At 41.1% G+C, this 27,040-nt stretch overlaps 1 protein-coding gene across 1 annotated transcript; it reads left to right on the top strand.

Moving 5' to 3' along the window:
- Positions 1-1,055: 1,055 nt before the first annotated feature.
- LOC111750074 (triggering receptor expressed on myeloid cells 3-like) lies at positions 1,056-5,530 on the top strand. Its single transcript, XM_023545915.2, has 2 exons — positions 1,056-2,795; positions 4,847-5,530. The coding sequence occupies exons 1-2, from the start codon at positions 2,462-2,464 to the stop codon at positions 4,861-4,863; spliced, it is 351 nt and encodes a 116-aa protein (XP_023401683.2). The 5' UTR covers positions 1,056-2,461; the 3' UTR covers positions 4,864-5,530.
- Positions 5,531-27,040: the final 21,510 nt, after the last annotated feature.

Genomic DNA, 27,040 nt, shown 5'->3' with positions numbered 1-27,040 from the left:
TCAACAGGAGGGGAAGTGGGCTCTGCATCCTGGTGAGACCCACACATGGGGGCATGTCTCCAAAACGGAAATGATATTATGTGCCTGAGAACCGAATATGACAACAATTAAACAACCGCTCAATATTGATTGGATGAAATAAAATCAATCATGTCAAGCACATGGCATACAGTAGGACTTCAAAGAGTCATAGCAACTCCCACTGTTACCTGGTCTCCACGCCTACACTTGGACTGGGTGACTCAGGGAAGCACACACTTGGTACACAGGCAGGAGGACTGAAGAATGCTTCAGGACCCTTATGACCTAATCAGAGCTTTTGCAGGTAGGGTCTATTGTGGCCACTTGTCTCATAATCCCATAGGCTGCTGGTAAAAATGCAGATTTCTGGGCCCTACCTGGGATCTACCAAATCAGAACCTCTGGGTGCAGAGCCTGAGCATGTGTATATTTACCAAGCTTCTTGAGGGACTAGGCTGCATACCTTTGTTTGAGAGCCACTGGGGTAGAGGAAAATTAAAGAAAGCAGGTCATCATAAGGCTTAAATGGGACCTTGCAGGCAGGCAAGCATCATTCCAGAAGGGTGAAAAGCAGGAGGGATGGAGTGGTTAGTGCCAGGGACGTGACCGTCATGGTGACCTGAGGCAGGAAGTGGAGCAGAGGTGAGTGGGTGTGAAAGGTCCGGGCAAGGATTCTAGCCTGGCTGTGGTGGAGAAAGTGGCACTACTGAGTGTTTCCCAACCGGATTGTGAAGTCAGGAAGACAGGATGGAAGGTTTCACAAAAGCGGTGCCCTCTTTCGTCTTTGCTTCCTGTGCTTTCCTAAGGTACTCCCTTTCATCACATTTCCTTCAGGGTTCTCAATTGCAAACTAACAGCAGAGCCACTCAAGGAAGACTATAAACGTCCTTGAGGACTAGCATTCTGCAACAGCTAGGAGAGGCTGTGGGATGGCCAGCAGACAGAGGGTCCAGAAGCTGGATAGAATAGGAGGAACAGAGCTCTGGAGGTGGCCATGGCTGCTGCTGCTCTATGTCTCAGGTAAGGAAAGGCAGGGCAGCTGGTGGGAAAGGCGCCAGGGACAGGGAGGTGGACAGCCAAGGGGAACTCATTGCTGTGGAATCAATTCAGAGTAGATTTCAGACTAGAACTGCAATCCGTGGGGTCTTTATGGCTGTGGCCTTTCAGAATCAGATCATCTGGACTTTCTTTTGAGGCATCTCTGTGGGTTTGAATGAGCAACGTGAGGACAAACTTTCAAAGGAAGTCACTATAGCAGGACACAGGGAAGAGTGTGCAGAAGAGCTTTAGGGTCAGGAGTCAGAGGCGAATTCAAATTCTCTCTCAGGTACTCTCTACAAGTGTAATCTTGAGAAACTCCTTTATCCTCTCTGAGCCTCAGTTTTCTCATTTCTAAATATGAATCAAATGGTTCCTACTTAAAAAGATTGTCATAAGATTAAACAGCAGATTGATATCACACTCTTGGCTTAGTATCTAGCACATAGTTAGTGCTCAGTAAAAGCTAAAACGGTGGATGATGGTGACGGTGCTGGTGATGGTAGCGATTATGCAGCCAGGTGTAGGGCGATCAATGGTATTTAGGGGTGAGAATAGAAAGAGATTAGTGCCCGCTGGAACTGTTTAGTGACTCCTCTCTGGGACCGAATGGGATGAAAATGGGTGGGAAGAGGAATCAAATTGCGGACACTAAGAGTTCATACAAAGGACAGTGTTCCAGGAAGCACAAAATGAGAAGTAAAACTGATGGAGTTCTTTTTTAGCTTTGTACTATGAAAACTTTCCAACCTACAAAAATGTAGAAAGAATACTCAAACCCATTGCCATTGTGTCCATTCTGACTCATAGCGGCCCTATAGGACAGAATAGAACTGCCCCATAGGGTTTTCAAGGAGCGGCTGGTGGATTTGAACTGCTGACCTTTTTGTTAGCAGCCAAGCTCTTAACCACTGTGCCACCAGGGTTCTGTAGAAAGAATAGCCACTATACGTTCATCACCTAGATTCAACCATGATTAATATCATGTCTTAATTGCTTCATATGTGTGTATATATTGCTGATGTATGTCATTGTTAAGTACCTTGGAGTTGTTTCCAACTCATAGCAATCCTATGTACAACAGAACGAAACACTGCCAAGTTGTGAAAAGGTTTGCTGATGTATACATATATAATTATTTTGAAATGCTCAAAATATCTCCCAAGAAAGACAGAAAGGGAGGGTGTGGGAGAGGGCACAGGAAGAAGGATGTAGACATTCATTTCAAAATAATTTAGGGAAATCCTAGATGCCTTCTAATGTTTAATGAAGCTAGTACTCCTGACCTGTGGTCTTGCGGCTGCTATGCAGCCCGAGGAGGGAGTGCAGAAGTGGCAGAAAAAGCATTTGATCAGTGACACCACCTTGAATTCTCCTTCTACGGTTCCAAGCAGTAACCATAATGGAGGAGAAAGTGTGCCTAATAGAAGGAAACAACCTAACTGAGATCTGTCCTTACAACATCATGAAGTATGCCTCCAGCCTGAAGGCCTGGCAGAGGGTGAGAAGCCAAGGCCCCCCTGAGACACTAGTGCGCACAGAGACCAGAAACACAGAAGTAAACCGAGCCCAGATGGGGAGGTACCTGCTGGAGGATCTTCCCACGGAAGCTGTAGTGAAGGTCACCGTGGTAGGGCTGCAGAAGCAGGACGAGGGGCTGTACCAGTGTGTGATCGACTTCTCTCCGCAGGATCCCGTCATCTTGCATGATCGGATTCAGCTGGTTCACTGTGATGGTGAGCAGCAGGGAACCCCTACCCAGGGAAGAGCTTTGCTGAGCTGGCCTCCTCAGCCAGAGCCCATGGGTGGGGTCCCTTCTGCCACGGGGGGGTGTTTTGGAGAGACAGTGTGAAGCAATGGGAAAAGTTCTAGACCCAAAATTAGGACTCCTTGTTCTCTACCCTTTTGCTTTGTGACTTCGAGAAGGTCATGGCTCTTCTCTGGGCCTCAGTTTTCTCACCTGCAAGACAAGGGTGTTGGACTAGGTGATCTCCAACATCTTCACACTGAGGCAGGGACGCAGCCAGGCAGGAACCCAGTAACTGAATCTCTATATGTGCCAAGCATTTAACTTGCTAATCTCCCTCTGTGAACCACGTGCTCCATTTCTCAGTAAAGACACAGAGGCTCCAAGAGGTGAAGTTAGGATGTCGTTTAGCAGAGAAGTGATGGCTCTGGGGCCTAGGAGACCCATCTGATTTCACTGCCCTGTGAATCTGTGAAATAGGCCCAGGTCAGTCAATAAAAAGCTGTCTACTTTCTCAAGGGATTTAAAAACTACAGAGGAGAAATGGACATTAGAGAGTAAAACGAAGGACTTCTCTCTGGCCTTCAGTTGCTTCTTCTCGGTGGGGGCATTGACAATTTGACCTCTGCCTTCTTTTTTTTTTTTTTTTTTCACTAGCAAGTCTGTTTACTCACTTGTGGGCTGGGAAGTGAGCCCAATACTTTTGCCTTAAGCTTCTCAATAAACCTCTTCCTTGCAGTCTAGTGATTCAGGGAGGCCTCCACCACCACAGGACACTGTTCTTTCAGTTCCTATAACGTGAACTGTGTGAATGTTAGGACAGGGCTGGGCTGAAGTTGAGCTTCATAGTGCCTATAAATCAAGAGTCAACCAAGCAAAACACCAGTGTTGTAGGTAAGACTGTAGGGAACATAGTGAACCCAGGTGGTAGAACAAAATAATTCTCCAATACTTTAGAAACATCCAGTGATACTCAATAACTAATGGGCTGGTGACAAACGATTTATGCATCAAGTGAAGATTCCCATGGCCTCCACTCAGAGACATGTTCTGCATATGGTTTTAGTGGTATGCTCTGAATGGACTAAAACCTCAGCCTGTTGTGAAGGAAACTGGGGCCCTGGCAGGGTAATGGAAGGACTGTGGCCTGGATTCTTGTTCACTCTGCCCTGAACATACCCAGCGACCTTGGGCAAGTCCCTTGTCTCTTCTAGCCTCAGTAAACTCTCATCAATAGATTTTTCCCTCCTGTGACATTACACTTGGTAAATTTTGCCCACTGCAGGCTTGTGCCCACCTGGTCTGAATCTTTCAATCGATATCTGCTGGGTTCTTTAACTCAAGTCTTAATGAAGACAAGGGAAATCATTAAGAATGGACTGAGCCCACACTACTGAATAAGGACTGTATCAAGTTTACTATACAATAAACTTAAACATGATTAGTTTCATCAAACCACAAATAATGTGCAGCAGATTTTTGATACCACCTCTGGATTCTTTCTCTCCAGTAATTGGGGAAAACAACAGGCTAATATAGGTAATGAGTCCTTGTGTGGTACAAACAGTTTACATGCTTGGCTGCTAAGCCAAAGGCTGGAGGCTTTAGTTCACCCTTTGGCACCTCAAAAGAAAGGCCTGACACATAGATAATTCTTCACAAGAGCCCAATGCCTAAGGCAAATGATCTTTACTAAGCTATTACTAGGCTATTGTTCTACTCCAAGGTGATTCTAGGAAATCAGTATTGTCAAGGGTCAAGGCTCAAAGAAGATTTCAGGGCAATGGCCTGGGTGGGCTGCCCCAACTCCACGGACCCCAGAAATCTGGATTCCAGGAGAATTAAACTCTGTTGCTCATGTGAATAGGACTGTGCTGGGTTCCCAGGGATGGGAGGGACCTGGAGATGGGGAGGGGCAGGGTGAGGCTTTGGATACTCTTCAGTTCAAACTTTTCTTCAGAAGAGGGAGCATAGAATCCATCCTGGGCTGAATGAGACCATTTTCAATTATCTTCCATTTCAATTTCTCTTTCTCCTCAGGTGAGGCAGCCTCCTAAGATGTTCTCAGCACAAGGCAAATCCTGAGAAAAAACAGCTTCATTCTTTCAGCTGACGGATTTTCCTTCCTCCTCTATTGTGGACTGAATTACTTCCACCAGAAATACATGTTGTAAATTCTAACCCCTATACTTGTGGATATAAACCCATTTGGGAATAGGGCTTTTCTTTGTTAGGTTAATGAAGCCATACCTATGTAGGGTATATCTTTAAACCAATCACTTCTGAGATGTAAAAGAAGCAGTGGAGGAACAGAAGAAAGGAAGCACAGATAGGGGAAGATAGATGCCAAGCCACATGAAGATGCCCAAGACACCCAGGAACAGAAGCTGAAAAGAGGCAAGAATTTCCCCCAGAGTCAACAGAGAGAGAAAGCCTTCCCTTAGGCTCATGCCCTGAATTCTCTTCTAGCCTAATAAATTGTGAGAAAATAAATTTCTGTTTGTTAAAGCCTCTCACTTGTAGTATTTCTGTTACAGTAGTACTAGGAAGCTAAGACATTCCCTAATAAGAGTTCATATTTTACTTTCCGTTCAGTGGTAAATAAACCCTTTAAACTCGTTTTGTGAGATTTCCGCCAACCCCTTTCTGACCCAGAGAGAGGAAAATGGTCTTCACCTGTCTTAGTCTGGAAGCTCCGCTGACGCCTGTCCACCATGGGTGACCCAGCTGGACTTTGGCACAGCTTCCAGCATCACAGTAACACGCAAGCCACCACAGTAAGACAAATGGACAGACGTGCCGGGGATGAAGAGAGTAATGAGGGGGAAAGCTTGAGAGCTGGGGTGGAAGGAGGCCCGTGAGGAGTAATAGGAAATTATTCTCTGCATCTATATCTTTTTATACCTTCCATGTACTAGATAACATATACTGTTTAAGGCGTTGTTTTTGGTAAATGGGAACTTGTTATTATAACATAACTTTTATAATAGGCAAAACAAAGCAAAATTGGATGTTGATCAGAAAACAAGGGCAATCGATTTTTAAAATAATTTAATTTTTCTTATTGTGAAAATATACATAAAACATTTGCCAATTCAACAACTTCTACATGTGTAATTCAGTTGGAGAGATTACACTCTTCATCTTGCTCAACCATCAAGGCTATCTTTTTCTAAAATTATCCCATCACCATTAACATGAACTCGTTGCCCTCCAGACAAAATCTCACCCTTTCCTCCTTCCTTCCCCTGGTAACCATGAATAATCTTTGGTTTTTATGTATGTCTTCATTTCGTATAAGTGAGACCACACAGTATTCGTCCTTTTGCAACTGACTTATTTCACTCAGCATAATATTTCGAAGGTTCACCCCTGTGGTGGCATGCTTCAGGACTTCATTTCTCCTGATGGCTGAACAATAGTCCACTGTATGTATAGACCATATTTTGTTTATCTGTTCATCTGTTGGTGGACATTTTGGTTGTTTCCACCTTTTGGCTATTGTGAAAAGTGCTGCAATGAACATTGCTGCACAGGTTTCTATTTGAGTTCCTGCTTTCACTTCTTTTGGGTGTATATCTAGGATTGGGATTGCTGCGTCATGTGGTAGTTCTATATTCAACTTCTTGGGGAACTGCACACTGTTCTCCATAGTGCCTGTACTCTTTTACATTCCCATTAGCATTAGATGAGGATTCCAGTCCCTCCACAACCTCACCAACACCTGTTGTTTTCCGTTTTTTTGATCATTGCCATTCTAAAGTAGGGTGAGTTGCTATCTCAGTGTGGTTTTGGTTTGCGTTTCCCTAATGGCTAACGACTTGGAGCATCTTTTCATGTGCCTGTTGGTGAAATGGCAAGAGATTTTTGCGTTAAATAGAACAATTAGAACTCACAAAGTATAATTCTAAAATACCTCCTATCCGTTCCCCTACTGCCTGCCAGACTCCCTCTGCCTGAATCTTCTCTGTCCCTTGGGTGCAATCTATGCAAAACCAGTTACTTTTCTGGTCCTTTTTAAGCACATATAGTAAAAAGTCTGTTCCAAAGCTAGCTTCAGTTCAGTAATCCTGTAAAGAAAAGAAGGGCTCCATTTAAAATGAAATCTTCTTCCCCAAATCCTCTAGAGTTTGCACATCAGAGGGACAGACTGGCTTTTCTTTCTTTACTTTGCCATCTCCATCCTACGGCTGCAGCTTCTGAAGCCTCCAAGGTTGGAGCAGTGGAAGGAAGAAGTGCAAGGGAACAGGAAGGATCTTACCTGACGGGTACTGCTAAGATGGTCAGTCAGTTTAAAGCTCACTTTCCCTCATAGGGCACTGTTGTGGTTCTTCAGAGAACCCTGGTCTCTCGCCTGCAGTTTTCTTTACACAAGAAATTGCATCACCTTTTAGCTGGCTGGTGGCTTCTGACTCCTTCTTCAGTCTCCAGGAATCTGGCAGTCCACCTCTAGCTTCCTTCCATGAGGTTCCTCCGCCTCCAGACAGCCTTTTGGGATAGGATCTAAGAGAGCCCATGCTGGCTCTCTCACCTGTGTGCAGCCCACGTGTGCTTTGTGGAAAACACTCACTCATGTCATTTATCCCAACAAACTCATGGAGCCCTGGGGGATACCCATGTAGACATCCCTCCTTCACTCCATGATCAAAGCAGGTAGCCTACTACATTCTCTGCCCTTTATAGCTCTCAGACTTGAGTCAGACACCAGTCTGTTAGGTCTCTTGTAGGGGACACGTACTAAGCTCTCCAAGTTGTGATCTTGAAGCCCTCCTCCCAAAGAGTGAGGTCAGGAGCAGGTATATACTTTCCTGGGGGGGGAGTGTCACAGCCCACCAACAATGATCTCCATAAATCCTCCTGTAATCTCAAACTAGGAGCTATGGTGGTTCAGTGGTTAAGTACCTGAGAGATAACTGAAAGTTTGGCGGTTTGAACCCACCAGTCACTGCACAGGAGAAAGATGTGGCAGTCTGCTTCTGTAAAGATTTATAGCCTTAGAAACCCTCTAGGGCATTTCTACTTCTGTCCCCTAGGGTCACTATGAGTTGGAATTGACTCAATAGCAACGAGTAATCTGAGACTCCCCATGATTTTGTACCCTTGATGTGGGTGAGAGATTAAAGGCAGTAAAAAGGAATCCTGATGGCAGAGTGGTTAAGAGCTACAGCCGCTAACCAAATGGTGGGCAGTGTGAATCCACCAGCTGCTCCTTGGAAACTCTATTGGGCAGTTCTACTCTGTCCTATAGGGTCGCTATGAGTCGGAATCAACTCAACGGCAATGGGTTTGAGTTTTTGTTTTTTGGTATTAATGCATTTGAGCCTAAATTATATCTGCAACCCTAGCTGCAAGAGAGTCTGACGATGGTTTTTAATTTTCCAAACCTTTGAATATAGCAAGGCCCATGAAATAGAGGTGAGAGTAGAAGCTGAATGAGCAAATCCACAGCATCTGCCCAAACAAGCTCAGCCAAAACTGAAATTAAAATAGTTCGAAATTTAAATTTATTTCTTTACTGTCATTGAAAGACAAATTTAAATGACAGGTGAAAAAACAAAATCCAAATTTTGCTTTGTTACGCTAAACATACTCTTTTGTCTATTATAAAAGTCATGTTATAACACATTCCCATTTATCAAAACAATACATTAAACATTGTGAATCATACATTACACTGAAGGTATAAAAAGATACAGACGCAGAGAATAAATTCCTTTTTTTTTTCTGTTCCAGAATTTGTGGTGCTTTTCTTGAGAACCTCAGTTCTGTTCACGAAAATGACTCCGATTGGCCATCAATCTTCTTTAATCTATTCCTGGGATACTTCTATCATCACTAATTGTTCAGTGACACTTGAAAAATTGAGCTTTCATGGCAATCACATAAGTGAAAATATTTCCATTTTTTGGTGCTGTTGGTTCCTCTAGAGTCAGTTCAGGTTCATGGTTACATTTCATGTAACTCACAACACATTAAATAAGCCTTATTTCTAGCACTTTCCTCCTTAGAAAGCAAGAACAAACCTTTCATGGCTTTCCACAAAGTTTCAGAGTTCTCAGGAGGTTATCATAGGTCACTCAGATGGCTATCTATTTAACCAAAGTGACAACAAAATTTTTTAAAAGTAAAATTCTGAGCTTTTTGAAAAGCCACGAGGCTTGGTTTTTACACGAACTCAGGAACTTATTCTAATGGGACACTGAAGCTTTGCCTTCCAGACAGGTCACACAGAAGTTAATCCTTAAAACTTTTAACTTGGTAATTAAGGAAAATTTTAAAAATTTTATCAGAGAGAAAATCAAATTTTAGCTTTATGTACTATTTGCTAGTAAAGTTCTTAAAAATCTCATGAATTAACCCATCAAACTTCAGCCATGACATATAAAAACTTTGACTATATCAAATAAATTCCCTTTTTTAAAATGAACCTCAAGCTTTCTATCTTTACCACAACTGTTATAGTTCAGCCTTTTAAAGTGGCCAAAAAAAAAACCCCAAAAAAACAAACCATTGCCATGCAGTTGATTCCAACCAGCGACTCTGTAGGACGGAGTAGAACTGCCCCATAGGGTTTCCAGAGAGTGGCTGGTGGATTCGAACTGTGGACCTTTTGGTTAGCAGCCATAGCCCTTAACCACTGTGCCACCAGAGCTCCAACACATTCATTAAACCTATTAAAAAAAAAAAACCCATTGCCATGGAGTTGATTCATTAGCACACCCAAATATATACTCTCTTTTGTGGCTTATAAAATAAAAACTAAAAATTACCTAAGCTTAAATTATAATGACTATCCATTAATTAACCCAATTAACTATCAGTAAGTTTCTTAAAGATCTTTGAAAATGATCTTCAAGCCTGTATGCCACAAAACATAATTACTGTGGAAATAAAGTTGGTTCCAAACTTTTACATTTCTTTATCAGCCATTTGTCATATTTTTTCAATCTAACTGTAGCCCTTCGTAAGATTTTATTAACTGGTTTTGGAAATCACAGTCTCTGTTCAATCCTATAAATTCATTGATATGAATATAACCTTAAATCTGTGGCTAGGGGTGGAAAAATTTCCCCAGACAATTTCAGATATAATTTTTATCTTTTGGCTTTTAGAAAATTTCTCAACAATGGAGTGGACTTGTTTGTGGTCCTTTAGTATTGAGGATTCACCTAGCTGCTGATAACTGCATTAAGACATTTCTCCTTTCTCAACCCCGCCAATGTCCACCCTGTTTATCCTATTTTTTAATATCCTTAAAGATCTCCACTCTGTTGGGAGAGGTGCTTTGACTCACTCTCTTACTATTCTCCTGATAATCAGTTTAGCTTTCCTTCAGTTTAGCCTTCCTTCTTTATCATGACCTTTTATCATGCTTGCGTATGAGCAACCGGGCAGTTACCAAAGCTCTTTAGCAATTTTGTAAATGAAACCATCAATTCTTGGCTAGCTGTTTTTTTGTTGTTGTTGTTGTTTATTTTTGTTTTTTCTATTTAGGTTTTGTCTTATGCTTCCCTTTTTCTCATTCTGGAACAACCAGTCTTTCTTCCTTAAGAGAAAAATTATTTCCTTTTTTCCGTAACAAAACACATTCCATGTACTCAGTCTAGCCTGTTTTGTTGTTGTTAGGTGCCGTTGAGTTGGTTCCAACTCATAGCAACCCTACGTACAACAGAACAAAACAGTCTTGCACTATCCTCACAATCATTGCTATGTTTGACCCCATTGTTGCAGCCACTGTCAATCTGTCTCGTCAAGGGTCTTCCTCTTTTTCACCGACCCTCTACCTTCCCAGGAGCCCTGGTGGCACTGTAGTTAAGAGCTGGGCTGCTAACCAAAAGGTCAGCAGTTCCAGTCCACCAGCCACTCCTTGGAAACCCTGCTGGGCAGCTCTACTCTGTACTATTGGTCACTATGATACCAAGCATACTGTCTGTCATGGATTGAATTGTTTCCCCCCAAAATATCTGTCAACTTGGCTAGGTCATGATTCTCAGTATGATACTCTACCACTTTATCATTTGATGCAGTTTCCCGATGTGTTGTAAGTTCTATCACTATGTTATAATAAGATGGACTAGCAGCAGTTATGTTGATGAGATCTACAAGATTAGATAGTGTCTTAAGCCAATCTCTTTTTTTTTTTTATTAACTTTTATTAAGCTTCAAGTGAACGTTTACAAATCCAATCAGTCTGTCACACATAAGTTTACATACATCTTACTCCGTACTCCCACTTGCTCTCCCCCTATTGAGTCAGCCCTTTCAGTCTCTCCTTTCCTGAGAATTTTGCCTGCTTCCCTCTCTCTCTATCCTCCCATCCCCCCTCCAGACAAGAGTTGCCAACACAATCTCAAGTGTCCACCTGATATAATTAGCTCGCTCTTCATCAGCGTCTCTCTCCCACCCACTGACCAGTCCCTTTCATGTCTGATGAGTTGTCTTCGGGGATGGTTCCTGTCCTGTGCCATCAGAAGTTCTGGGGAGCATTGTCTCTAGGATTCCTCTAGTCGCAGTCATATCATTAGGTATGGTCTTTTTATGAGAATTTGGGGTCTGTATCCCATTGGTCTCCTGCTCCCTCAGGAGTTGTCTGTTATGCTCCCTAACAGGGCAGACATCGATTGTGGCCGGGCACCAACTAGTTCTTCTGGTCTCAGGGTGATGTAGGTCTCTGGTTCATGTGGCCCTTTCTGTCTCTTGGGCTCTTAGTTGTCGTGTGGCCTTGGTGTTCTTCATTTTCCTTTGCTCCAGGTGGGTTGAGACCAATTGATGCATCTTAGATGGCCGCTTGTTAGCATTTAAGACCCCAGATGTCACATTTCAAAGTGGGATGCAGAATGATTTCATAGTAGAATTATTTTGCCCATTGACTTAGAAGTCCCCTCAAACCATGTTCCCCAGACTCCCGCCCCTGCTCCGCTGACCTTTGCAGTATTTATTTTATCCCGGAAACTTCTTTGCTTTTGGTCCAGTCCAATTGAGCTGACCTTCCATGTATTGAGTGTTGTCTTTCCCTTCACCTAAAGCATTTCTTATCTACTGATTATTCAATAAAAAACCCTCTCCCACCCTCCCTCCCTCCCCCCCCTCGTAACCACAAAAGTATGTGTTCTTCTCAGGTTTACTATTTCTCAAGATCTTATAATAGTGGTCTTATACAATATTTGTCCTTTTGCCTCTGACTAATTTCACTTAGCATAATGCCTTCCAGATTCCTCCATGTTATGAAATGTTTCACAGATTCGTCACTGTTCTTTATCGATGCGTAGTATTCCATTGTGTGGATATACCACAATTTATTTACCCATTCGTCCGTTGACGGACATCTTGGTTGCTTCCAGCTTTTTGCTATTGTAAACAGAGCTGCAATAAACATGGGTGTGCATATATCTGTTTGTGTGAAGGCTCTTGTATCTCTAGGGTATATTCCGAGGAGTGGGACTTCTGGGTTGTATGGTAGTTCTATTTCTAACTGTTTAAGATAACGCCAGATGGATTTCCAAAGTGGTTGTACCATTTTATAATCCCACCAGCAGTGTATGAGAGTTCCAATCTCTCCGCAGCCTCTCCAAAATTTATTATTTTGTGTTTTTTGGATTAATGCCAGCCTTGTTGGTGTGAGATGGAATCTCATCGTACTTTAATTTGCATTTCTCTAATGATCGGGAGCATTTTCTCATGTATCTGTTGGCTGCCTGAATATCTTCTTTAGTGAAATGTGTGTTCATATCCTTTGCCCACTTTTTGATTGGGTTGTTTGTCTTTTTGTGGTTGAGTTTTGACAGACTCATGTAGATTTTAGAGATCAGGCGCTGGTCTGAGATGTCATAGCTGAAAATTCTTTCCCAGTCTGTGGGTGGTCTTTTTACTCTTTTGGTGAAGTCTTTAGATGAGCATAGGTGTTTGATTTTTAGGAGCTCCCAGTTATCGGGTTTCTCTTCATCATTTTTGGTAATGTTTTGTATTCTGTTTATGCCTTGTATTAGGGCTCCTAAGGTTGTCCCTATTTTTTCTTCCATGATCTTTATCGTTTTAGCCTTTATGTTTAGGTCTTTGATCCACTTGGAGTTAGTTTTTGTGCATGGTGTGAGGTATGGGTCCTGTTTCATTCTTTTGCAACTGGATATCCAGTTATGCCAGCACCATTTGTTAAAAAGACTATCATTTCCCCAACTGACTGACACTGGTCCTTTGTCAAATATCAGCTGCTCATACATGGATGGATTTATATCTGGGTTCTCAATTCTGTTCCATTGGTCTATGTGCCTGTTGTTGTACCAGTACCAGGCTGTTTTGACTACTGTGGCTGTATAATAGGTTCTGAAATCAGGTAGAGTGAGGCCTCCCACTTTCTTCTTCTTTTTCAGTAATGCTTTGCTTATCTGGGGGTTCTTTCCCTTCCATATGAAATTAGTGATTTGTTTCTCTATCCCCTTAAAATATGACATTGGTATTTGGATTGGAAGTGCGTTATATGTATAGATGGCTTTTGGTAGAATAGACATTTTTACTATGTTAAGTCTTCCTATCCATGAGCAGGGTATGTTTTTCCACTTAAGTATGTCCTTTTGAATTTCTTGTAGCAGAGTTTTATAGTTTTCTTTGTATAGGTCTTTTACATCCTTGGTAAGATTTATTACTAAGTATTTTATCTTCATGGGGGCTACTGTGAATGGTATTGATTTGGTTATTTCCTCTTCGGTGTTCTTTTTGTTGATGTAGAGGAATCCAAGTGATTTTTGTACATTTATTTTATAACCTGAGACTCTTCCAAACTCTTCTATTAGTTTCAGTAGTTTTCTTGAGGATTCCTTAGGGTTTTCTGTGTATATAATCATGTCATCTGCAAATAGTGATAGTTTTACTTCCTCCTTGCCCCTCTGGATACCCTTTATTTCTTTGTCTAGCCTAATTGCCCTGGCTAGGACTTCAAGTACGATGTTGAATAAGAGCAGTGATAAAGGGCATCCTTGTCTGGTTCCCGTTCTCAAGGGAAATGCTTTCAGGTTCTCTCCATTTAGAGTGATATTGGCTGTTGGCTTTGCATAGATGCCCTTTATTATGTTGAGGAATTTACCTTCAATTCCTATTTTGGTAAGAGTTTTTATCATAAATGGGTGTTGAACTTTGTCAAATGCCTTTTCTGCATCTACTGATAAGATCATGTGGTTTTTATCTTTTGTTTTATTTATGTGATGGATTACATTAATGGTTTTTCTGATATTAAACCAGCCTTGCATACCTGGTATAAATCCCACTTAATCATGGTGAATTATTTTTTTGATGTGTTGTTGGATTCTATTGGCTAGAATTTTGTTGAGGATTTTTGCATCTATGTTCATGAGGGATATAGGTCTAAAATTTTCTTTTTTTTTGTAATGTCTTTACCTGGTTTTGGTATCAGGGAGATGGTAGCTTCATAGAATGAGTTGGGTAGTATTCCATCTTTTTCTATGCTTTGAAATACCTTCAGTAGTAGTGGTGTTAGGTCTTCTCTGAAGGTTTGATAGAACTCTGCAGTGAAGCCATCCGGGCCAGGATTTTTTTTTGTTGGAAGTTTTTTGATTACCGTTTCAATCTCTTTTTTTGTTATGGGTCTATTTAGTTGTTCTACTTCTGAATGTGTTAGTTTAGGTAGGTAGTATTTTTCCAAGAATTTATCCATTTCTTCTAGGTTTTCAAATTTGTTAGAGTACAATTTTACGTAGTAATTTGAAATGATTCTTTTAATTTCATTTGGCTCTGTTGTGATGTGGTCCTTCTCGTTTCTTACTCGGGTTATTTGTTTCCTTTCTTGTTTTTCTTTAGTCAGTCTAGCCAATGGTTTATCAATTTTGTTAATTTTTTCAAAGAACCAGCTTTTGGCTTTGTTAATTCTTTCAATTGTTTTTCTGTTCTCTAATTCATTTAGTTCAGCTCTAATTTTTATTATTTGTTTTCTTCTGGTGCCTGATGGGTTCTTTTGTTGCTCACTATCTATTTGTTCAAGTTGTCGGGACAGTTCTCTGATTTTGGCTCTTTCTTCTTTTTGTATGTGTGCATTTATCGATATAAATTGGCCTCTGAGCACTGCTTTTGCTGTGTCCCAGAGGTTTTGATAGGAAGTATTTTCATTCTCGTTGCTTTCTAAGAATTTCCTTATTCCCTCCTTGATGTCTTCTATCACCCAGCCTTTTTTTCAGGAGGGTATTGTTCATTTTCCAAGTATTTGATTTCTTTTCCCTAGTTTTTCTGTTATTGATTTCTAGCTTCATTGCCTTGTGGTAATATTTCGATGTTTTGGATTCTGCAAAGATTTGTTTTGTGACCTAATATGTGGTCTATTCTAGAGAATGTTCCATGCGCACTAGAAAAGAAAGTATATTTTGCAGCAGTTGGATGGAGAGTTCTGTATAAGTCTATGAGGTCAAGTTGGTTGATTGTTGTAAGTAGGTCTTCCGTGTCTCTACTGAGCTTCTTACTGGATGTCCTGTCCTTCTCCAAAAGTGGTGTGTTGAAGTCTCCTACTATAAATGTGGAGGTATCTATCTCACTTTTCAATTCTGTTAAAATTTGATTTATGTATCTTGCAGCCCTGTCATTGGGTGCATAAATATTTAATATGGTTATGTCTTCCTGATCAATTGTCCCTTTTATCATTATATAGTGTCCTTCTTTATCCTTTGTGGTGGATTTAAGTCTAAAGTCTATTTTGTCAGGAATTAATATTGCTACTCCTCTTCTTTTTTGCTTATTGTTTGCTTGATGTATTTTTTTCCATCCTTTGAGTTTTAGTTTGTTTGTGTCTCTAAGTCTAAGGTGTGTCTCTTGTAGGCAGCATATAGATGGATCGTGTTTCTTTATCCAGTCTGTGACTCTCTGTCTCTTTATTGGTGCATTTAGTCCATTTACATTCAGCGTAATTATAGATAAATAAGTTTTTAGTGCTGTCATTTTGATGCCTTTTCATGTGTGTTGTTGGCCATTTCATTTTTCCACATACTTTTTTGTGCTGAGACGTTTTTCTTAGTAAATTGTGAGATCCTCATTTTCATAATGTTTAACTTTATGTTTGTTGAGTCGTTACGTTTTTCTTGGCTTTTTTCTTGAGTTATGGAATTGATATTCCTTTTTGTGGTTACGTTATTATTTACCCCTATTTTTCTAAGTAAAAACCTAACTTGTATCGTTCTATATCACCTTGTATCACTCTCCATCTGGCAGTTCAATGCCTCCTATATTTAGTCCCTCTTTTTGATTATTGTGATCGTTTATCTGTTGATTTCCATGATTTCCTGTTATGTGTATTATTTTGTTTATTTGTTTATTTTTTAGAATTAATCTTAATTTGTTTGTTTTTGTGATTTCCCTGTTTGAGTTGCGTTGATATCAGGACATTCTGTTTTGTGATCTTGTATTGTGCTGGTACCTGATATTATTGGTCATCAGGCCAAACAATCTCCTTTAGCATTTCTTGCAGTCTTGGTTTAGTTTTTGCAAATTCTCTAAACTTGTGTTTATCTGTAAATATCTTAATTTCTCCTTCATATTTCAGAGAGAGTTTTGCTGGATATATGATCCTTGGTTGGCAGTTTTTCTCCTTCAGTGCTCTGTATATGTCGTCCCATTCCCTTCTTGCCTGCATGGTTTCTGCTGAGTAGTCTGAACTTATTCTTATTGATTCTCCCTTGAAGGAAACCTTTCTTTTCTCCCTGGCTGCTTTTAAAATTTTTTGTTTGTCTTTGGTTTTGGCAAGTTTGATGATGATATGTCTTGGTGTTTTTCTTTTTGGATCAATCTTAAATGGGGTTGGATGAGCATCTTGGATAGATATCCTTTCGTCTTTCATGATGTCAGGGAAGTTTTGTGTCAGGAGTTCTTCAACTATTTTCTCTGTGTTTTCTGTCCCCTCTCCCTGTTCTGGGACTCCAATCACTCACAAGTTATCCTTCTTGATAGAGTTCCACGTGATTCTTAGGGTTTCTTCATTTTTTTAATTCTTTTATCTGATTTTTTTTCAGCTATGTTGGTGTTGATTCCCTGGTTCTCCAGAAGTCCCAGTCTACATTCTAATTGCTCGAGTCTGCTCCTCTGACTTCCTATTGCGTTGTCTAATTCTGTAATTTTATTGTTAATCTTTTGGATTTCTACATGCTGTCTCTCTATGGATTCTTGCAACTGATTAATTTTTCCACTATGTTCTTGAATAATCTTTTTGAGTTCTTCAACAGTTTTATCAGTGTGTTCCTTGGCTTTTTCTGCAGTTATCCTAATTTCATTTGTGATATCTTTAAGCATTCTGTAAATTAGTTTTTTATATTCTGTATCTGATAATTCCAGGATTGTATCTTCATTTGGGAAAGATTTTGATTCTTTTGTTTGGGGGGTTGTAGAAGCTGTCATGGTCTGTTTCTTTATGTGGTTTGATATGGACTGCTGTCTCCAAGCCATCACTGGGAAACTAAATTTTCCAGGTAATCAGCTAAAAAAAATGCAGTCAGATCCCTATCTGAATTCTCCCTCTGGCTCAGGGTATTCGGATGTTAATGGAGCCGCCTGGGGAGGGTGGGGGAGGGATCAGAGAGCTAGGAGTGTAGCACCACAGAATATAGAGCTGATCTCCGCGTTCACGCTCCGCCCCCGTCCGCCAAAATCTCAGCGGGACGGCTCCCCGGCTGGGATGCTGCTCTCCCCACTCCAAGACCAGTCACTGCCTCCCGGGGTCTTCTCCCACCGGCTGCGTCGCCACGCCGCCCTCACGAACCGGCTGGGACCCCTCCCGGTATTAGTTCAGGGGGGTGGAGCAGCTATCTGTGCTTGTGCCGTACCTGACTGGTACGCTGGCTCCAGGCTCTGAAAACAATCGCTGCTTCCCCGTATTAGTTCGTTCTCCGTCTCTAAATCTGTGTTTGTTGTTCAGGGTTCGTAGATTGTTATGTATGTGATCGATTCACTTGTTTTTCCGTGTCTTTGTTGCAAGAGGGATCCGAGGTAGCGTCTGCCTAGTCCGCCATCTTGGCCCAGCCTCCAAGCCAATCTCTTTTGAGATGTAAAAGAAAGAAGCAAGCAGAGAGACACTGGGACCCCATACCACCAAGAAAGCAGTGCCAGAAGCACAGTGCGTCCTTTGGACCTGAGGTTCCTGCCCTAAGATGCTACCAGACCAAGGGAAGACTGATGACAGTGATCTTCCTCCAGAGCCGACAGAAAGAGAATGCCTTCTCCTGGAGCCAGCACCCTGAATTTGGACTTCTAGCCTACTGAATTGTGAGAGAATAAAATTCTCCTGGGAATCCCTGCTGGTGTAGCGGTTAAGTGCTACAACTGCTAACCAAAAGGTTTGCAGTTCAAATCCACCAGGTGCTTCTTGGAAACTCTATTGTACAGTTCTACTCTGTCCTATAGGGTCTCTGTGAGTCAGAACTGACTCAACAGCGGTGAGTTTGGTTTGGATTGGGTTTTGTGAGAGCCATCCACTTGTGCTATTTCTGTTATAGCAGCACTAGATAATCAAGACAGTGTCATTCTCCAGGTACTGGCTTCTCCTGGTAACACGTTCAAAGTACATGAGATGAAATCTCGCCAGCCTTGATTCTAAGCAACATTCTAGTGTGCTTCTCCCAAGACAGATTTGTTCGTTCTTCTGACAATCCACAGTATATTCAATATTCTTTGCCAACACCATAATTCAAAGGTGTCAATTCTTCTTTTGACTTCCTTATTCATTGTCCAGCTTTTGCAAGCATATGAGGCAATTGAAAATACCATGGCTTAGTATTAGTCTTCAAGGTGACATCTTTGCTTTTTTTTTTTTAAAACACTTTAAAGAGATCTTTTGCAGCAGATTTGCACAACGCAATTCATTGTTTGATTTCTTGACTGTTGCTTTCATGGGCGTTGGTTGTGGATCCCAGTAAAATGAAATTATTGACAACTTCAATATTGTCCCTGTTTATCATGACATTACTTATTGGTCCAGTTGTGAGAATTTTTTTTTTTTTATGTTGAGGTGTAATCCGTATTGAAGGCTGTAGTCTTTGATCTTCATCAGTGTTTCAAGTCCTCTTAGTTTTTCCCAATGTTGTTAATGAGTCTTACTCCAATCTTGATGCCCAGTTCTTCTTCATATAGTCCAGTTTCTTGGATTATTTGCTCAGCATACAGATTGAATAAGTATAGTGAAAGGATACACCCCTCACACACATCTTTCCTGATTTTACACCACACAGTAACCCCTTGTTCTGTTTGAAAGACTACCTCTTGGTCTATGTTCCACATGAGCACAATTAAGTGTTCTGGAATTCCCACTCTTTGCAACCTTATCCATAATTTGTTGTGATCCACACAGTCAAATGCCTTTTCATAGCCAATAAAACACAGGTAAACGTCTTTCTGGTATTCTCTGCTTTCAGCCAAGATCCATCTGACATCAGCTAAGGTATCCCTTGTTCCATGTCCTCTTCTGAATATGGCCTGAATTTCTGGAAGTTCTTGTTGATGTACTGCTACAACTCCTTTTGAATTATCTTCAGCAAAATTTTACTTATGTGTGATATTGATGTAGACTGAATTACTTAAAAAGATTTTGGAAACTGCCCTTAGGTCAACACAGTGTAAAACATAAAAATCTTTGTCAGATCAAATTCACTTTCATTAATTCCTGGGAATGTTACGACTAATTTATACAAGTATTTTTTTGATAATAATCTAAATTGATAATACCATCTGGAAAATAGTCCATTTTCATAACCCTGTCTTCTGTGTGCTCTAAAGAATCTTTTAGAGAAGCAATTTAGTATAATTTGTCTTTGTAAGACATTGCTATAAAAAAAAATGCTATACCAATCAAAAAATCCATCCTTTCCAGTGTACTTTTCCCATAGACAAATTTATATCAAAAAGTTTCTCAAAGCAGCTACTGAAAGCCCAGATAATCCTTAGGGAATCATGCCATTTAAAAAGACAGGTGTACCTAGGTAGTCATTTTTCTGGAAGAGTAAAAAACTGAGACTTAAGATGACCTCATGAAAAAATTGGCAACAGTCAGCCACGGCTTCCAACCTGACATTGGGCAGAAACTCAGACAGAACACTCTAGATCGCAGCCAAGATCTCAGGACAAAATGAGGAAAATAAATAAATAAATAAATAAATGCACCAATCTGTGATGCCAGCTAAACAGTCAGGTGTATACTCTTAAATAACACAACACAAAGCTAAGCAAATACAGAACTCGGTTTCTTAAAATGTTTACAACAATTCTTTGTAAAGTCAACCCAATTCAACAGCAAAACAGGTTCTAGATAAAATTATTAACTTGCCAGAGTCTCAGATGGAGTGATCCCAGACTCTTTGAACTCAGCTGAACTAATTTTAAAAACTACCCACAAACAAAGCAAACGAAACCCAGTAGTGAAACCTGAGCACTAAAAGAAGTTCCTCAAAGAGGAAAGAGAAAACAACACAAATGGGAACTCATTTTCCCAAATTGAAAAAAAAAAAGAAAAAAGAAACAGCTATGGGGAAATAAACTTCCTGTGCTACTCAAGGGCAATCACTCCACCAATATTTGGCCATAGTCCAAATTATTTTATCTACTCCATAGTGGGTAAGATGATGTAAAGTTTTCACCTTTGGAAATTTTAGGGCCTCTGATAGAACCAGACAGGTGTACCAAGCCTCCCAGAGTCCAGTTTTATTAGCCTTAAATAACAATCCTTAATTTTCAATAATCTTGCTCTGAAGAGGGAGCCTGTTCTAATCTTTAAAGAGTGGCGTTCTGTCATGGGTCCTAGCTGGACCTGAGTGGATTCAAACTTTTGGACTTCCTGAATCTGGTTGGAAACCCTGGTGGTATAGTGGTTAAGTACTATGGCTGCTAACCAAGAGGTCGGCAGTTTGAATCCGCCAGGCGCTCCTTGGAAACTCTATGGGGCAGTTCTACTCTGTCCTATAGGGTTGCTATGAGTCGGAATCGACTCGGCGGCAGTGGGTTTGGATTTTTTTGGGTTTTGAACCTGGTTAGATACTCCCACAACCTGCCATTTGTGTTGACTCCAGAGAGGAGGCTCCTTTATTAAAGTGGGGTTTAATGATGACATGGTGGCTTTAGTGTCGATCAAAACCCAGCAGGTCTCCCCATTAACTTTGAGATCTATTTCCCCATTTTGGTTTAGGGGATGCAACGCCTGCAGCCTGCAAAGATTTCTCCTGAAGTCTCATCTGTTTTGAATGGTTAAGGGCATGTAAGTACTGAGGGAGCAGTCTTCTTCATAATTGGAGTTTCCCCTTTTGAATCTATTCTTCTCTCTAAAATTTTACAATCTTTTTCCAATGCTCTGATTGTTTCTGGTTAGGATTTTAAATCCCTCAGTGATTTTTTTTTTTTTAAGGTCCTCCCTGGATTTGGGAAATTCCTTTACAATAGTTCTTAATTTTGCTACTAGGGGGTATCAAAATCTCATCAGATTTCCTAAAGGGACACGCCAGCCCAGAAGCAAGGACGAGAAGGCAGGAGGGAACAGGAAAGGTGGCAATAGGGAACCCAAGGTCGAGAAGGGAAAGTGTTGACATGTCATGGTGTTGTTAACCAATGTCATAAAACAACATGTGTACATACTGTTAAAAAAATAAATCTGGTAAGGTTTCTAGCTACCATCAGGAGCAGTATCAGTAGCTGATTTAACCTCGAAGGGTTTCTGTCAAGCTCTGTGGCCCCTTCCCCATCAGATCTACAAGCATGGGCACTCCATGCAGGTTAAGCCGGGCAGGCGCAGGACTCAGAAAGTAAATGAGAGAAGCCGGCCTGACCCTCAGGGAACTCACAGTTTGTCTGGAGAAGAACAAAGAGCGCCCACAATAGGGTAATGGTACAACACAACACAGGATCTGGTGTCACGGTGCTTGCCTCTATAAGTCCTCATGGACGAGGGGGTCCTGCAGTTTCTTGGTGGAGGGGGTCCCTGTAAGTCCTGGAGCACAGGTGAGGTCAGTAGGGAGTGCCCCTGGAGAACATTCGATAGGCTGGGGAGGGCGACAATCACCAACACAAGCTGAGGTAGGACCAGCATGGCAGCCAGTATTTGGGCCATGGGGGCACTGGCTGAGTTGGATTGGAGGGGGCTAGAGACAAGGATGGAACAGATTGTGGTGTGTTGGTGCAGGCAGAGGCCTTTAACTGAGCCAAGAAGTTTAGCTAAGCAGGGTAGCTGAGCTCAGTGGAGAGGATACAGAGTCCCAGGCAGGAAGGAGCTATAGACCCCAGTCCTTTTGATTCCCCCTTACCTGGGCAGTCTCTGACTAGTGACAGCTTGAACTTCAGGCTGCCTGGTTATTTTCCTCAAAAACTCTAGGCTCCCACCTTTTCCTCCTGTTCTTACCCTTCGTCCTGGGGCTTCTAAGGGCCTCAGGTCCACAGCAGGACCAAGGCAAGAAGGTACAAGGACAGACAGGGGTCTTAACAAGGATCAAAGTTTCTGCTCATTTTGGAATGGGTGAGCAATCATGCTACCTGAACAAGAAGCCATGAAGACTGAACACACCTGAGGAGAGCTCACTGTTGTAACAAAAGGAAAAACTGATGATGTTAATTCAACACCCACTGGACTTATACAAAACCCATATGCAGTACGGCAAGCCAGTCTTAGATAAACTAGTCTCTTAAACGGCTGCAATTGGTATTCTTTATGTCTAATCAAACTATGTGTTTTCAAAATTTTATTTTCTTTGTTAGTTATCAGATATCTATAAGCAGACTTTGTGTCATCTCTCCACATTTTAAAAATAAATTTTTAATTTTAGAAGACTTAGATTTACAGAAAAGTTGCAAAGGTATCATAGAGAATTCTCTTATACTCTACACCCAGTTACCCCTATTGTTAACATCTGACATTAGTATGGCACGTTTGGCACAATTAATGAACCAATATTGACACATTATTATTAACTAAGGTTTACACTTCATTCAGAGCCCTGGTGGCACAGTGGCTAAGAGCTCAGCTGCTAACCAAAAAGTTGGCAGTTCAAATCCACCAGCTGCTCCTTGGAAACCTTTTGGGCAGCTCTATTTTGTCCTATAGGGTTACTATGAGTTGGAATCAACTCGACAGCAACGGGTTTGGTTTCTTTTTTTTTTTATATATATATACTTCATTCAGAGTTCCTTAGTTTCCCCCAATGTCCTTTTTATGTTCTAAGGTGCCACATTACATTTAGTTGTCATGTCTGTTTCCTTAGGCTCCTCTTTGCTGTGATAGTTTCTCAGATTTTCCTTGTTTTTGATAACCTTGACAGTTTTGAAGTATTTTGTAGACTACCCCTTACATGGGATTTGTCTGATTTTTTTTTTTTTTGGTCATGATTATACTGGAGCTGGGGACTTTTGGCAGGAAGACCACAGAGGTAAAGCACCATTCTGATCATGTTGTATCAAGGGTGCATGCATTCAGCATGACTTATTGCTGTTGATATTGACCTTGATCATCTGACTGAGGTAGTGATTGTCATGTTTCTCTACTGTAAAAAAAAAAAAAAAACAAAACAAAACTGTAAAGGTACTCTTTTTTCCCCACTTTCCATACTGTATTATTTTGAAGGAAGTCTCTAGGCAGTCTACACTTAAGGAGTGAGGAAGTATGCTCCCCTTTGATGGCGTAGTGGTTAAGTGCTACAGCTGCTAACCAAAAGTCAGCAGTTTTAACCCATCACGTGCTCCTTGGAAACTCTATGAGGCAGTTCTACTCTGTCCTATAGGGTTGCTATGAGTCAGAATTGATTCGACAGCAATGCGTTTTTTTTTTTTTTCCTTGAGGGCAGAGTATCTACATAAATTATTCGGCATTCTCCTGCAAGATTTGTCAATTCTTCCCCACTTATTTATTTATCCATTCATTTATGTATATCAGTATCTATCTACGTGGACTCATGGATATTTATTTTATACTTTGGGTTATAATCCCATACCACTTTATTTAATTTGTTGCTCTGATTTTTCCAAATTTTGCCATTGTCTCCTCACATTTTTACACACATTAATATGAAAGCACACTCCATTTTTTCACCCACTCGTGTTCATCCAACAAACATTGATCGAGCACCATCAGGGAGTAGGAGATGAAGGTACAGAGATGGACGTGAGCTCTAGAGCTTCCCCTCCAACAGATCCATCTCCTCCTGCCTTCCCCTCTGATGATCTCTGCTCAGTGCTATCTTTCCTTCCAGCTCTCTTGGTCCCTATCTTTCCTAGGGAACATCCTCAGGTCCCTGGAATTGAAACTCTGCCCACCCCACCCATGCCCTCCACCCCCAGCAAAACATCGACCCACCACGCAGGCCTGAAAGTCCTTGTCTTGCCGTGGGGAAACCACTGGGACTCAAGATTTTGGTCAGTTCTCCAAGGGCCCCTGGCCACTCATAGACATGCACAGAGAGTGAGAGAAAAGCGAAGCAGCTTCTTATTTCACCATGGTTTCTTCTTGGGCCTCCTCAGAGCTTCCCACAGCAACAGAGAAGGAGTATGATGAGGGACAGACACAGAGCAGTGGAAAGGGGGAAGTTGGATGTAAGGGACCTGAGTAACTGGGGCAGGGCAGACATCTCCAGGCTTAGAGATAGACCCCCCAGCCAGTAGTCCCCTGCCCAGGCCTGGGAGGTCTCTCCCTTCCCTCTGCCCATAAAGTCCACCTTCCCAGGCCAATCACTTCTCCAACCAAGATGGTTGCCTTTCTCAGTCCTTCCAGGTCAGAGGTGCTGGGAAGCTGGGGCAGAGTCAGAGCCAACTTCTTATTCCCTCTCTACAGAGGTTTTCCCTTTGCTCCTCAAACTTAGACACAGAAAGTGGGTGGCATGGCCTAGGGGAACGCTATGCCTGCTCCTGCCACATGCTCTGCTGGTGCTCCTGGTGTCAGGTAAGATAGGGAGGAAGAGGGCAGGGGGGTGAACAGGAGACATGAAGGAAAAGAGACGGGACAGGGATCAGGGTAGCTCTGTGACCAAGGGCTTGATTTGGGGGTCATGTTCTGGATGTGGGTACCAGAAAGTTGCCCCTGTCACCATTTCCCAGCCCCGTAAAAGGGGTGGTTTGTGTGGAGCAAGGTCCCTGACCTAACGGTTTGTTATCCAGGTTCCTGGAGACAGAAAGTTGTGCCTGAGGAACTTCATGAAGTGGCTGGGCAAACACTCTCTGCACGATGCCAATACCAGCCCGAGGGAGGGCCCTACAAGGAAAAATACTGGCGTCAGCAGACATCTCCAAACAGGTGTAGCAGATTAGTCATCAGCTCCCAGCCATGCATGGAAGTTCAGGACTCTCAATACACAATCTGGGATAAGCCTAAAGTTGGCTTCTTCATCACCTCCATGACCAAGCTGAGGGAGGAGGATTTGGGATCTTACTGGTGTGACTCTTCCAGTCACTTGATCACTATTTTCAGAAATATCAGCCTGGTGGTGTCTTCAGGTGAATGGAGAAAATAATTCCTGAATGTTCCAGAGACAGCAGGCAATATCAAAATGTACAAAAAAATAGGAGAGAGTGGCTCCAGTAAGCAATCAAAATAAAATACCAGGTGTACTTCTATGAGAAGAAAAGACTCTGAAACTATCTGATAGGGAATTCAAAACTTTAACACTCAAGGTTCTCCAACAGATGAAGGAAAATGTAGACAAAAATAAAGAAAAACAGACAAAATCATGGAAAAATTTGGGAAAATAATACAGGAAAAAAGTCAGAATAAATAAAAATCTAGAAGTCATGCAAAAACAGCAATTAGAAATCCAAAAGATAAACAACAAGACTTCAGAAATGAACAGTACAGTAGAGGTTTAGGAGCAAATTTGAAACAATGGAAAACAGGATCAGTGAAACTGAAGACAAATCCTTGGATACCACTTAGAGGAAAGGTCAGAGAAAAGAATGAAGAAAAATGAAGAAACCCTAATAATAATGTGGAATACAATCAAAAGCAAAAATTTGCATGTTATCAGAGTTGAAGAATGAGGGAGAAAACAGAAACTACAGAGAGGATGATTGAAAATTTGATGACAAAAACTTTCCTAATATCATGAAAGATGAAAAGCCAACCATCCAAGAAGCTCAATGAACCCCATATAGAATAGACCCCAAAAGAAAAACAGCAAGACATATCATAATCACACTTGCTAAAACCAAAGACAAAGAAAGAACCCTGAGAACAGCTCAAGAAAAATCACATACAAAGGGGAAACAATAAGACTAAACTCTGAGTACTCAGCAGAAGCTATGCAGGCAAGAAGGCAATGGAATGACATACATAAAATCTTCAAAGAAAAATACCACCAACCAAGAATAATATATAAATATCCTGCAAAACTGTTACTCAAATATGATGGTGAAAATAGGACATTTCCAGATAAACAGAAATTAAGGGAATATGTAAAAACCAAACCAAACCTACCGAATTATTAAAGGGAGTCCTTCAGTTAGAGAACCAACAACATCAGACAACAACCTGAATCTAGCACGTAAGACAGCATTGGCCAGATACCAACCTAGATAATGAATTCTCAAGGATAAAGCAAAACTAAAAAATTTACAACAGGGAACCAGAGAGGTCAGCTGTAAATGCCAACAACATCAGAACAATAAAAGAGGGAATAAATAGTGAAATTGTGTAGGTATACAACTGGTGTTATTAAGTAATGAAAGACTGTTTTAAACTTAGGAAGATAGGTACAAATTTCAAGGTAACCACAAAGAAAGTTAACAAACCTACTCATCAAAATAAAGAAGAAAAACATAAAATCTCAGTAAATGCAGAATCAACAAAAAATGAAAGAAATGAAAAAAAAAATCCACAAACAGAAGAAATTCAGCACAAGAGAAAAAGAGGAACAAAGAAAATGTCAGCACCACAAAAAACAGCATTACAAAATGACAGCAATAAACTCACGCCTAAAATTTTTTTTTTTTATCGATAATCATACTGAACATAAACGGCTTAAATGTACACATAAAGAGACAGAGAGTGACAGAATGGATTAAAAAAACAGGATTCATCAATATGCTGTCTACAAGAGATACACCTTAGGAACAAAGACATATATATATTAAAAATCAAAGGATGGAAAAAATATATCAAGTACACAGCAAACAAAAAAGAGCAGGAATGGCAATACTAATCTCAGATAAAATAGACTTTAAAACAAAATCCATCATAACAGACAAGGGAGGACATTATATAATGATTAAAGGGACAATCAACCACGAGGACATAACCGT

This window comes from Loxodonta africana, chromosome 1 (genome assembly GCF_030014295.1).
Source record: "Loxodonta africana isolate mLoxAfr1 chromosome 1, mLoxAfr1.hap2, whole genome shotgun sequence".
Classification (NCBI taxonomy): Eukaryota; Metazoa; Chordata; class Mammalia; order Proboscidea; family Elephantidae; genus Loxodonta; species Loxodonta africana.
The sequence above is the reverse complement of the archived record's forward strand: the minus strand, read 5'-3'. Positions and strand labels throughout refer to the sequence as shown.